The following is a 13071-nucleotide window of genomic DNA, read 5'->3' as shown; positions in this document are numbered from 1 at the left end:
GGCCTGGTCTGACCTGGCTGGTCGGATCTCAGACTTGCAAGTACGAGTCTGGATTCAATTTCGTGCCTGTACAGATGTCCTAATTGTACAACAAACGTAATAACATTTGTGTTTGAATAAAAAAATAAAAAACAGTGCACTGTACACATCAGGGTGTAACTCAACATCTAACACAGTAATTGAGGATAAGCTGATGAGCTGTTAGAGCTATTGTGATCAATCAGTTTCAAATCAAATTTACACTCCACATACTGTGTGAAGAGTGAACTTCGTGCCGTTTTTATGTAAATAGCGCTGGGTTGGGGAACAAAGAGCTGGTTTCCAGCACACCTACTAAACAAGGCAATTAATTCAGGCGTGTGGAAATTGGGGAAGCAAACTGAGCACATGTTGTAACATACTTCAAATTAGAGATGGAAACATGTCAAACAACTTGAAAGCCGTGGATGTTTATGTATTTTTAAGAACCATAAACAGACATTTTTCTTGTATATGAACACACAGGTCTCTATACACTATGTCCAAATGTTTGTGGACACCCCATCTAATGAATGCATTCAGCTGCTTTACGTTGTACCCGTTGCTGACGCACACAGCTAGTACCTGTAGAGAAGTGTTGCCAATAAAACAGAACTAGATAAGCAGATAAACCTGAACCTATTGGCACCATGCCTAATGCCAGACATGTGCAACAGGGGTGTATACCAACCCCAACTCCACTGCATTAAGCAGTGTAATTGTGTTCTCTGAAATGATGATGCTCCATCCAATAATTTTGGGATGCTTTAGGAATTGGAATTGATGTGGGGTGGTTATCATCCAGCATACTGACCTCAGTAACCTCAGTTCTTGTCACTGGATGCAACCAAATCCTAATAACAATGCTTGAAAAATCTATTATTATTTTATTATTTTAATTCCTAATAGTGGATCCCTTTTTGGGGCTAAACAGAACAATTAACAGGGTTTTTTACTTGTATATGATGAAAGGAAATTAAGAAAAGGGTTGAAGTTCTAAAAAGAGGTTCTTTGAACCGAATGTGGTGCCTTATTCGTGACAAGAGTCCCCTTTTATACATTTATGTAGTTCTTTTGAGTCTGTGTGGTTTAATAGGGAATTTTTACCTTGGTTAAAGTACCCTTGAAGCACCTCTGTTCAGGGGTGGAGACAGTAAGTGGTGAATTCATACAATGTCTGAACTGAAGTCAAAACAACCCGCATGACTGTTGTGCATTAAACCTGTGATCATTTGGCAGCCTAGCCTAAAACGTTAATGGTGTTGAGTAATTTCACCCATCCTGTCTTTCATAACCAGTCACTGAAAGGAAGCTTCAAGCTCTTGTTCTTCTTCCTGCTACATGATGTCCCTGTGCGCCCGTTTTACTCCAGCGCCTTCCATTGTGATGCTAAGCTAGAGTGGGTGTGTCAGATCCCTCGAGGTAAGGCACCCACAAACTTACCGTACTGTTTACACAAACATCTACCTGATATTTAACAGCTGCCTATGTCCGTGTCTCTACAGGTAGTTTTAAAATACAGAAAATGCTGGACTCTGTTAAAATTTAGGAGAGTCTAGTTGTGCCTTAATGAAACCAGTTACTTTTGGAGTAGTTTAGCACAGGAAATGATCTTTTAAAAAAATGCATTCTGCCTGATTGTACATTTGCTCTCTTATTTACATTTCAGGAGTGACTCCGAAGAATCCTGAATGGTATAACCCAGGTGGAGTACTGCATGTGATATATTTTTTTCTTTAATCCCCCCCCCCGGTCTTTTCATGCTCTTCTTGCACTGTATTTTTTTGTGAAAGCTAACATATGCGTGCTCTGTGTATGTATGCCCCACAGATGGACATCATAACACATCAGTATTCATTGATGGTCAGGAGTTCTGGTTTGTGACCCAGCCCCAGCTGTCCTATGAGGAAGCCAGTGTCTACTGCAGCAGCAACAGCAGCAAACTAGCCACACCTCACAGCATCAACGCTGCTAGACATCTGCAGGAACACCTGTTTAAGGTACCACTCCTCCCCTCCAGACACTACAGTCTCCAAGCAGTACAGGGTTATGTTTGCATACGTCAGTTGTGTTGTTTTTTTTGTTTTGTTTTTTGTCGTTGTTTTTTTGTTTTTTTTTACTCTGTCCATACTTTTGTTTATTTTAACCTGTTTGGCTGCTACGTTTGTAAGGTTTATAAAATACTCGAGACTGAGTTGTGTATTCAGTCAATCTGAATGCAGTTAAGAGAAATGTACCATCTTAGTAGTTCAGGTGTGGGGCGGTGATCTGTAATGAATAGTAAATGAAAGTAAAACCAGTCCAGTCATCTCCATTTAGAAATGAGAGCATGTGCAATTAGCTTTGAACACCACATACAGCCAACCAAAGGTTGTCAGAATATAAGAGTGCTGTGACTGTAACAGAGTAAACCACAGATTTTTTTTTTCCTGTTTGTTGAGGTTTACCTAACGTTGTACAATGTCCGTAAACACTCTAGAACGCAGGTTCACAGATTGTGAATTGGTGGATGGATCTTCGTCAGCCTGGCCCTCTTCTTCCCTTAAGGTAAGTTATCTCTTCTGCCCCCACACCCCCCAAAATCTACACAAACACAATTTACCAATGTTTAACTAATGTACCCGAATCATAACTGTGTCGTCAGGTTCTCTCGCCTGCATTTCTATCATTCTGCGTTTTTGGGCAGATGTACCTCCATCAGCCCGGATTCCTTCATGCCAGGTACAGTACTGAACTGTTTCTTCTTCACCACTGGTCGTAATCTTATGTTTGTAATGTTACATGTTGTCCTCTTTAGAGTTTATGATTGATTTGTTTGTTACTATTCTACTCAAGATGAAAGCTGACCAGTAACGTTCACTTTGTACAGATTACCGGATAAGCTGTGATGTCAAACAGCCCTTCGTGTGCGAGACCCTGAATGTCACATCTGCAGAAACTGGAATCCCAGACCCCCAGGCCCCTGCCAAGCCATGCGAGGAAGGAACTCTGGCTTTCAGAGACAAGGTATGGTCAGATTACTGCATAGAAGCCTTGCTCCAGTCACATAACTGCATAGGAGAGATGACACTGATAATTTCTTTGTCTTTGTGTTCTCAGTGTTTCACAGTGATCAGGCCTGACTACATGAGCTTTAAACATGCCAATGAGAAGTGTAACACCCTGAGGGGTACTCTTCTGTCGATCAGAGACCAAGCTGAGCAAGGTAAGTTGATCTGAAAATCACAGGAATTAACATTTACAAAAGGATCAAACTCCTTTTTTTTTATTATTATTCTTTTTTTAATCTGTTGCAAATGCTAAATAGTCAGTACGATGATACGAAACAAACACTTGGGCATCCATGTATCCATTATTTTAACTCAAGATATACTTGAGCAATTATTTTCTTTCACCCTTAGTTAAAACATTCTCCAGTTAGATCAAGTTATCACATTTCCAGTAACTTTTCTTCTATCTTCAACAATATGTTGAGTCAGCTGGCAGTATGGCAGAATATTTTTACACCTGTCTCTGTGACTGTCTTTCTTTTTGCAACCTCACATTCTTCATTTAGACTTCATCACCACTCTCCTTCCGGGGCAACCACAGAAGCTTTGGATTGGTCTGAAACTGAGGCTTCATGACACACAGTGGGTGGACAAATCAGATGTCACGTACCTTAACTTTAACCCCCTTCTCCATGGACAGCTGCGACCTATGTACATCAACGTAAGAGTTCTTTCTCACATGTTATGGGCCGTAACAGTTTGGTGCAGTGTGAAATTTAGTCCAGAAGTGGTTTTTACTCACCCATATACTACCCTGTTGAACATGCTGTTCTTGTTATAGTGGGCTCATGAATAATTTGATGAGGTCTGCTGTGATTGGCCGGTTTACAGTAAGGCACCGTGATGGCTGCGACAAATAATCGTTGTAGTCGATGACGTTAATGCTAAAAATGTTTCAATCATTATTTTAAGCCAACACTTAGTTTTAACATTACTTGTATTTTTCTTTAGCTTTTTAGGTGGCTAAACACTTAACAGGTTAAATAGCAAATGCTTTCCCTTATTACCGCTACATCTGTGCTTCATGAGGTCAGTAGTTTCTGACTCCAGTCTGGTCTGCTTCATTTAAAGCTACAGATAAATAAAAAAAAAAAACTAAAAATGGGGCTGCAGCAGAGTCTGATTTGGTTGCAAAATAGGCTTTCTAAAAGTTTTCAAAGACCCAAGGCATCAAAAGTATGAGATCACCTGAAATGAGCACAAAACAAAAAGGTGGTTTGATGTACCACAGCAGCACTTGCAAGCACCTGCTGAGAAAACGCACAGACGCCTTTCTAGGCAATGGACCGCACCAAACTGTAAAATCATCATAACTGTTTATTCATCTTTAATGCCTGGTTCATGCTTGATGCGCTGCCAAAGCCGCAAGGGTCTGTACGGCTCAAATTACATCACACGTCCCTGCATGAAAGCTCTGAGTAACTGTCGGAGGAACCTGCCCCCCCTGCCTTCATCAGTAGTGCACCTGTTTACAATTTTGCATTTAATATGTAAACCTTTTATTCAAATACGCAATTGTGTGATTGTTTTTTTTGTGTGTTACGGGGCAGTGCTGCTTATCCTTTTGGTTTACTGAACAGTCTGGGCAAGAACACTAGTGTAAATGTTGGGGCGTGGATATAAATAGTCAAGCCTGGCCTGTTTCACAGTTTGCATCTTGATGTTCCGTGGCACCTTTTGAAATTCAACATGATTCATCAAAATCAAGAACAGGAACGAAAACCACAGTCCGTTTAAATCGAGTTTTGTAAAATAGCTAAAAGTTCAGGAGAAGGACCACACCCCAACTCCTCCTCTTTGTTACTATGTGCTATGTAGCTGCTCCTTGCTCCTCTGCTTCTCGTGCCGAAAATTCGCACCCCTCCACCACCCCAGTTCATCCAGATGGTCCATTTATACTCAACCTCTGCCCAGCAAAGGGGGGGGTCTGGCTCAACTTATCAACTTGTTGCAAATTACGACACCCCATTGAGTGTCAAAGTAGTATCACGTTGTATCAAGGGGATCTTGCCTGATTGTGGGCTGGCTTGTGTGATTTTTCTTTCACTTTATGCGGTAGAGTTCTTTATTTGCTGATTTGTCTGATACTTGTACACTTGAGAGGCTCATATTCAACTATACATTATAATGCACTGTATTGTAACACTCCAGACCTGGATTTTTACACTCTACACCTGAACCTAATGAATCGGTGTCTGTGAGGAAGTTGTTACTAATGTTTGAAAATGTCCCTCCCTAATAAGCTGTAACAGTTCCACAGCTTATTATTACGTCTATGCCTATATAGCATCAACAGTATTTATTATAAACATATGGAGTGATCAAGAATGGCTCTTGTAGCATTGCATATGCTTAAATACTACTTTATTTTGGGCGGCAGACGTTTGAGCAAGATGGATTGGAGTTGTGTGCCTATATGTTCAACGATGCCCATTCAGACATGCTGGGCACTTGGGACTACACATCCTGCTCTGATGAGCAGAGCGTCACCATCTGCCAGCACTACGCAGGTAGCCAGTCTTTACTCTTTAAAGACTTTAAGGTTAAGTAAACTGATTTAGTAAACCAATTTAGTTTGTTTGTCTGTTTTGTTTATTTATTTATTTATTTCGCCAGACAAGCCGCATGCCCCTGTTGTCTCTGGGATTGAGTTCATGGTCAACAATCACACGTTTAAGGTGGTCCTCAAGAAGAACCTGACTTGGAATGACGCTCGGGAGTTGTGTAGGAACAGTAACATGGACCTGGCCAGTGTAGCCGACGCATACCTGCAGGCTGTGCTTACTGTAAATGTCAGCAATGTGGGAAGTCCCCTCTGGATTGGACTGATCAGTGAAGATGTAAGTCACACTTGATTGTCACCTTATTCCTACATAGTTTGCCAATTTATTCTTCTATATAACCACCTGTAGCTGTAAATAGAGCAAAAAGCAGTTTGTCACCACATGGACTTCTGACTTGTGTGAATGTGTTCATGCTTGTGCAGGAGCAGCACTACCACTGGACGGATCACAGCCACACTGTGTTCAGCCGCTGGGGCAAAGAAGCCACTGCTGGCCGGTGTGTGTACCTAGATACTGATGGCTTTTGGAAGGCCACAGAATGTGGGATGCAGCTCGAAGGGGCTATCTGCCACATCCCCCATGGTATGAACCTTAATGCTGAGTGGTAACTATATGATTTTAGTCCTGTTTTTCCTGTTGCAGGTTAGCTGTTTCTGGGGCTGCAGCTTTGTTGTGTGATTGGTTCAGCAATGCACTATTCCCAGTCTGCAAACTATCGTAGTCATCTAATTGATAAATCTTGAGCATGAGACAATCTTGAGCCCGACATGATCATCCAAAACAATAACAAAAGTTACAGTCGAGTTTGTAAGCTCTGAGCGGGCTTTCTCCCCTGTGCTGGGAACTAGTGCTGGACAGAGCACGAATCTCTGTAAATATTGATCTATATTTATTTTGTTTCTGAACAACTTTGAGCAAAAACTACACCTGTAGTGAGCAGTGTTTACTTGGTATTAGACAGTTCACATTGAGAATGTTGATGGATTTTTATAAGCGCTTCTGTCCACGCAGGTGTCGTTACACATGTCTGTTAAAATGCAAGCCCTTGCATCCTGACAAGTACTTATTTATTATTATTATTTAACTGCTATGGCTGCTATTCCTGAATCAGACATATTTGGGCCACATTGGGCGTTAATGTCTTTCTTGAATTTGATCGTGGGAAAAGTCCTAAAGTGGTCCAAAAATGGTGTTTTTGTGAACCACACAATTGTTCACTGCTATGCTCTTACAATGTCCTTGTAAATTGAACAAATATACATGATAAAGTAGAGCAGGGGCAGTGGTGGCTCAGCAGTTAGAGCGGCGGGCTATTGATAACAGGGTTGTGATACCCGGGCTCGGCAAGCTGCCACTATTGGGCCCTTGAGCAAGGCCCTTTACCCTCTCTGCTCCCCAGGCGCTGGAGTTGGCCGCTCTGGGTGTGCGTGTACTCACTGCCCCTCGTGTGTGTGTGTGTGTGTGTGTGTGTGTGTGTGTGTGTGTGTGTGTGTGTGTGTGTGTGTGTGTGTGTGTGTGTGTGTGTGTGTGTGTGTGTGTGTGTGTGTGTGTCGTTCACTACCACAGATGGGTTAAATGCGGAGGACACATTTCGCTGTACATAGTAGAGTGACAAATACGTGCACCTTTACCTTTTTTACCTTTTTTTTAGAGAACATCCGACCTTCCGAGGATGCAGGGCAATGTCCGCACAAAGGCAATGGAGCCAACTGGATCCCGTTCCAAAACAACTGCTACACTTTTCTGCTGGCATCTGCGAGGTGGCAAGAACACGACAAGGGCAATGACCGGAATACGTGCACAGCTGTTGGTATGGCCAGTCTTGAATTGATGCTCTGTCTTTTTAAACATTCTCACAGGATGTTTGGCTTTGTAGCTGCTGAGCTTCCTTAAATGTGATTTTTAGATTTTTACATGCTTTAGGATCCATTTGTCTGCTTTTTTTATGATGATTTTTGCACCCATCCCCTCCACAGCTGGAATGGGAGATGTTCTGACCATTCGAACCGAGGAGGAGAATGAGTTCATAAGGACGCAGCTCCAGCCGTTCAAAGACTTGGCCAAGTTTGTGTGGTTGGGGATGTACAAACAAAATGAAGGTAGCGTGAGTGTGAGAAGATGATGCGATTCTGGTTTTCAGTCAGCTTCAGAAGTTACAGCCCAATAATTTGTGTTTGACTTTTAAAGAACCACAGATACTGTGGAATACATTCAGTGGGGTGTTTATTTCTGTGGTTCTGATCATTGCTACCTTACCTCCAGGTAATCAGCTGAAATGGTACGATGACACCAACGTTCAGTACTCCAACTGGAAAAAGGGAAGACCAAATGTCACCGAGCCCTTCATGGCTGGCCTGAATCTGAACGGAGAATGGGACCTGATCCAGTCCACATCTTTCTTTTCACCTTTCAAGCAGAGTGCCATTGTGGTGTGCAAGATTGAAAATGGTAAGACGTCGATGTGTGGTTTGAATTTTTGGAAAATGGAACAATGTATGTTTTGGACCGGCACTGAGAGAGAATGTCCATTTCTGTTTCACCAGAGGGTTCTAAAACAGAGTATCGATTGAGCCCAACTGATGTGAAGGCTCCTCCTGGCTATATGTTTTACTTGATTTCCAAGAAACTGAACTGGTATCAGGCCCTTGAGGAATGTGTCAATGATGGCGGACATCTTGTGAGCATTCATAATGAGACCACCAACCATGACATGATGCAGATCGCTAAACGAGACGGGTTCCCACACTGGATCGGCCTCTCCAGACAAGATGTATGTAATCCGATCTGGGCTAGTTTGCTTTTCTAGTTGTAGCATTTGTCATTGATTAGGTATTGTACAAACAAATCACAGTTGTCTTGTTAAAATTTAGGTCATATTGAGTGACCGTGTTTGCTCTTTGTTCATGCTGAAAATGTGATGCTGTGTATGTTCTGGTGCTAACTGACTCATCTGTTCCTATAGTTCAGTGGTTGGCCCTTTGAGTGGTCAGATGGGACATCACTGCACTTCCAACCCCAAGGGTTTGAGGTCCCAAACTCTGGATCTGAGGAACAGTGTGTCTATGTAGACACTAAAGGAAGCTGGTCTGCAGTCAACTGCCATGCTGAGCAAGAGGGAGCTATCTGTTACAGAAACCTTCAGAGTAAGGCGCATACATTTACACTTATTTGCTTTTGTGAGACGGTGGGGGTTGTACACTTCAGCCTCACAGATGGATTGAGAAATGTTATGTTAAGAAGTAATCTTGCTTAAAACATTTCAAGGAATGTTCCATCTTTAACTTCATGGCTTTTGCATGTGACTGTACATAGTGTTTTAGATGTTTTTTTGTCTCTTAATTTACCAGAGAAACATGGATTCCCATTATGATGGAGAATATGATTGAGTCTTGCAGTAAACAGGGTAAAGAAAAGCACTCCATACATGTGTTTATTTTGTTTCAGGGCCTCCGATTTCTCCTCACACAAGTGATAACTGTCCAAAGAGCAATGGGCAAGCTTCCTGGATCCAGTTTGAAAACCACTGTTATGCCATCAATATGACCCTCTACAACTACTCTGTTTACACCATGGAGGATGCTAAGAGTATCTGTGAAAAACTAGGTATGCATGTTTGTCATAGTTTGCATTAAAGCCTATTTAGTCTTCATAAAATGAATTTGATTCCTACGGTGTTGAAGCAGCCTTATGGCACCATGTATAAATGATTGTGTTTGATTGTCATTCAGTAATGTACAGACATTGTAATCACATTTGTATTATTTGTCTTGTATGATTACCAGATCCCTCCTCCCAGCTTTTGACCATTAGAAGTAAGGAAGAAAATGATTTCGTCTCGCAGCACATTGCTGACAATCCTCTCGTCACCAGCCGTGTCTGGCTGGGCCTCAAATCAGGTACAGTAGGAGCAGTAGTGAGTTGCCATTGTGAATCAATGCTTTCCCCTTTGTCAGACTAGTATTACTAGTTTGCGGTGTTGCTTTGTACATGAAATTATTGCATCAAATGGGGAAATTAATAAAGCAGTACACTCTTAACAATAAAGGTGCTCCAATGGGTTCTTTGAGATTTCCATAAAGGAGATGTGAGCATAAAAAATTTTTTTTAACGTTGTTAAGAACCTTCACACCTAAAATGTTTGTTATGGAACCAAAAATGGTTCTTCTGTTGCGTCGCTCATAGAACCTTTTGTAGCACCTTTCCTTGAAAGAGTGTAGTCTAAGATCACTGACGGCAGTTCTGTAAAATCCTACGCTGCAGGTGCTGGCTGGTTGGATGGAAGTGCACTGGACTTCTCTAACTGGGGACACATTAAGCCTCAGTCTGGTTGCGCGGTCTTGGTGTCCGTGAATGGAACTTGGAGCAACGCCAGCTGCACTAATAGCCGCAGCCGTGTCGTCTGCAAGACTCCTGCCAGTAAGTGCCCTGCATAGCTTTATCATCTGAGACACATTTTCATAACCTGATTGTTTTGTTTGTTGTTTTTCTTTTGTTCATTTTCCTTTTTTACTCTATTTGAAAAGCGAAGATTCCAGAAAGATTCTCTAAACATTTCATGGCAAGAATTTGGCAAAAACAGACATTAAGTTATGAATTGTATGTTTTTTATATGTCATGTGACCTTAAGGTGATGTAACATAAAATTAGTTGTCTGTCAATGTGTGTTTATGGCAGTAAAGTTAAAACAGTAGACTCATATTTACCCCATGTTAATGTCTCCTTCGTTTCAGAATCGGGGGGTGCACCTGTGGCCTTGGCTTTTTTCATCATTGTGCTCCTCTGCCTTGTCAGCGTGGTGATCTTCATCATGTATAAGAGGAACAGGCACCGCTTCTTCTCCACCGTGCGCTACCAGAGGAACTTTGATGAAGCAGACAGCACCAGTATGATTTCTGAGACTGAGTGAAAGTTGCAGAAAACCAAAAAAAAAAAAAAAACGAGATGTTTATGTGCCTTTCGGTGTAAACACTCCACTATACCACAACAGGAAACAGCCAAGCAAGTGTTCCAACGACAGCGTTTAATTTATTATTTCAGTCTCAGTACTCCTCAGTCCCGCGGTTTGACAGGCTTTACGGGTTTTGCTTTTCTAATTAATATACTGAAGGAATGCCAATGGTTTTGTAGATTTACCTAAATGTGGTGGTTTTATTTTTAATTTAATGTGTCTTAATGGTTTTGGTATGTTTTTAAATGAGAATACTGCCAAAACATGCTGCAGTATTTAAGGTATTTGTGTGTTGTTCTGGGTACTGTGGCAGTGCTGGATGATTGGGTTTTGTTTTGTTTTTTGGACAGGGTTTCTTGTAAGCTAGCACTGATTTCTTACTGTTACTTTTTTTTAATACTAAAACTGGGATCATTTTTAAGTTTAAAGTTTATTTTTGTTCTCCATCTAATTAAGATCTGAATGTTAGATTTGAATGTTCATCAGATACTGAATTGATGCACTTTCTGCATAACAATTTCTATTGTGCAGTCTGCTCTGACAGATTCTTACTGTTTTTGCTGGGTCTGTCCTGTTCACTGTTTACTTCTCCTTTTAACTCCTAGTAATGGTGTAGATTTTTGGCAGGATCCTCAAACTAGTGTACATAGAAGCAGCTGCTTTTCTGAACCAAACTTTAGTCATCAAGCTGGCCAAAACTCTGGTGACTGCTTATACACTTGTACCCCGCAGGTGACAAGGTCCCACTTAATTATGGGCTTCCATCAATTATGTCAACAAAAGCACATCATACTCTGAAGGAATATTAGACATTGTTGCATTGTAATGCACCACCACTCCAAGCCAATTTGTTACAGTCTATTACAGTATTTGCAGTACGAGTAACATCTTTTTTTTTTTTTTTTTTATAAACGACTTGGATGTATGAAACGCCTGAAGTGAAGTGGGACCTGTGTTAATGTGAGTTATTACGCTGAAGGTGATTGAGTTTACCTCTCCTGTTCTATGCACTCAAACTACTGATATGTAAAGCACTTTAAAGCACTGTTTTCCCAATTAACTGCTTTTGGATTGTTCAAGCACAATGGGAGGAAGTTCTGAGGTGTTTTTGAGAAAATATGCAACCCTATACAACACTTCAACAGCACTGCGCTGGGTGCTGTGTGTGTGTGTGTGTGTGTGTGTGTGTGTGTGTGTGTGTGTGTGTGTGTGTGTGTGTGTGTGTGTGTGTGTGTGTGTGTGTGTGTGTGTGTGTGTGTGTGTGTGTGTGTGCTTTTTGTAAATATCTTTTATGCTTTAGTGATGTTGACTGATTGATATTTTAGATATGTAAACCAAAGACTGTTCTGAAATTGTTTGATAGTAATTGATTATGATCCCCCATTCCAGTTCAGATTTGTCAGATTCGCCCCAATCAAAACAATTAACCAAAGGGAATGTCTAGTTTATCTTTGGTTAACATTTATAGTTCCTGAATCCATTTGTTTCTGTCTGTGGAAGAAACTGATCACTGCTCAATAAAACGCTGTCACCATGGTCTGAAGTCTAAGGTGTTCTGTGTCATGTTTATAAATGAATGCAGCAAGTCTTTTAAAGGGGCTTGATTCTATAGTTAGCATTTATACACAGTTATCCAGAGTGGTTCGATGAATCAATGATCTGATGAAAGGTGGCGTACTAGAGCAACTAATGGTAAATGAAAACATGCGTCTGGAGCATTTAATGCCTCTGTAAGTTCTCATGAAGAAAAGCTAGGGCATAAAGTGGCTACAAATACATTGTCTGATACGTTGAAATCTAGTTTCATGATAGTTTTGAGAAAAGGTTTTGGCTGAAAACATTTTTTTAAGCTTGTTATTACATACAAAATGCAGGCATGCAGTTTCAGGGGACATTTGGATTAGGCATACTATGGCCATAGTTGTGTTGACTCCTAGTTCCCATTACCACCATTGTCAAGAACTCAAATCTTTATCTGTACGACATAGTCACACAGACATTTTAATTTAAATAAATAGATGATAACACGCATCTATATTATATTTAAAATATGTGTGTGTGTAAATGCATCACATTTAATGCATCTCTGAGAAATGCTACACACAATACTAGCCGATCAGACAGACTAACGGGGCTCTTCGCCGCTAGAGGGCGACACCTCTCTGTTTATATGACATAACTAGACTGTTCAGATTGTCCATTGACTGTGAGTGAGATCACCATTAAAGAGAGTGATGCAAGTGGCCTCATAAGGCCTCATGTTCTTTTTTTTTTTTTTTTCTTTTTTCTTTTTTACAATTTAGTCCGTTTAAACTAATCTTGAGTAAAAGACTAAAAAAAGAAGAGAAAAAAAAAACATTAATTTCCTAAAACCGTTTAGCCCAGGGTTCAGTCATGGGAGAAGGCTGTCCTGTGACTCCTGCGGAGGGGGCCAAGAGAAGCTATTGGGTTATGCAAAACCTAACCTATATGTAAACCGCCCAAAACATGC

At 41.0% G+C, this 13071-nt stretch overlaps 1 protein-coding gene across 1 annotated transcript in view; it reads left to right on the top strand.

Annotated features, from left to right (window-relative positions):
• ly75 (lymphocyte antigen 75) overlaps positions 1-12123 on the top strand; it is a 28375-nt gene extending 16252 nt beyond the window's left edge. The window contains exons 16-35 of the mRNA XM_072660806.1: positions 1317-1440; positions 1688-1723; positions 1849-2018; positions 2498-2565; positions 2663-2739; positions 2888-3024; positions 3118-3223; positions 3575-3729; positions 5449-5578; positions 5685-5908; positions 6055-6214; positions 7284-7442; positions 7609-7731; positions 7895-8080; positions 8176-8402; positions 8595-8775; positions 9077-9235; positions 9415-9528; positions 9893-10048; positions 10363-12123. Of these exons, the coding sequence (XP_072516907.1) occupies positions 1317-1440; positions 1688-1723; positions 1849-2018; positions 2498-2565; positions 2663-2739; positions 2888-3024; positions 3118-3223; positions 3575-3729; positions 5449-5578; positions 5685-5908; positions 6055-6214; positions 7284-7442; positions 7609-7731; positions 7895-8080; positions 8176-8402; positions 8595-8775; positions 9077-9235; positions 9415-9528; positions 9893-10048; positions 10363-10538 (2868 nt within the window). The 3' untranslated portion in view covers positions 10539-12123. The remainder of the gene's footprint in view (positions 1-1316; positions 1441-1687; positions 1724-1848; positions 2019-2497; positions 2566-2662; positions 2740-2887; positions 3025-3117; positions 3224-3574; positions 3730-5448; positions 5579-5684; positions 5909-6054; positions 6215-7283; positions 7443-7608; positions 7732-7894; positions 8081-8175; positions 8403-8594; positions 8776-9076; positions 9236-9414; positions 9529-9892; positions 10049-10362) is intronic.
• Positions 12124-13071: the final 948 nt, after the last annotated feature.

The sequence above is a fragment of the Salminus brasiliensis genome, chromosome 17, assembly GCF_030463535.1.
Source record: "Salminus brasiliensis chromosome 17, fSalBra1.hap2, whole genome shotgun sequence".
Lineage (NCBI taxonomy): Eukaryota > Metazoa > Chordata > Actinopteri > Characiformes > Bryconidae > Salminus > Salminus brasiliensis.
The sequence above is the reverse complement of the archived record's forward strand: the minus strand, read 5'-3'. Positions and strand labels throughout refer to the sequence as shown.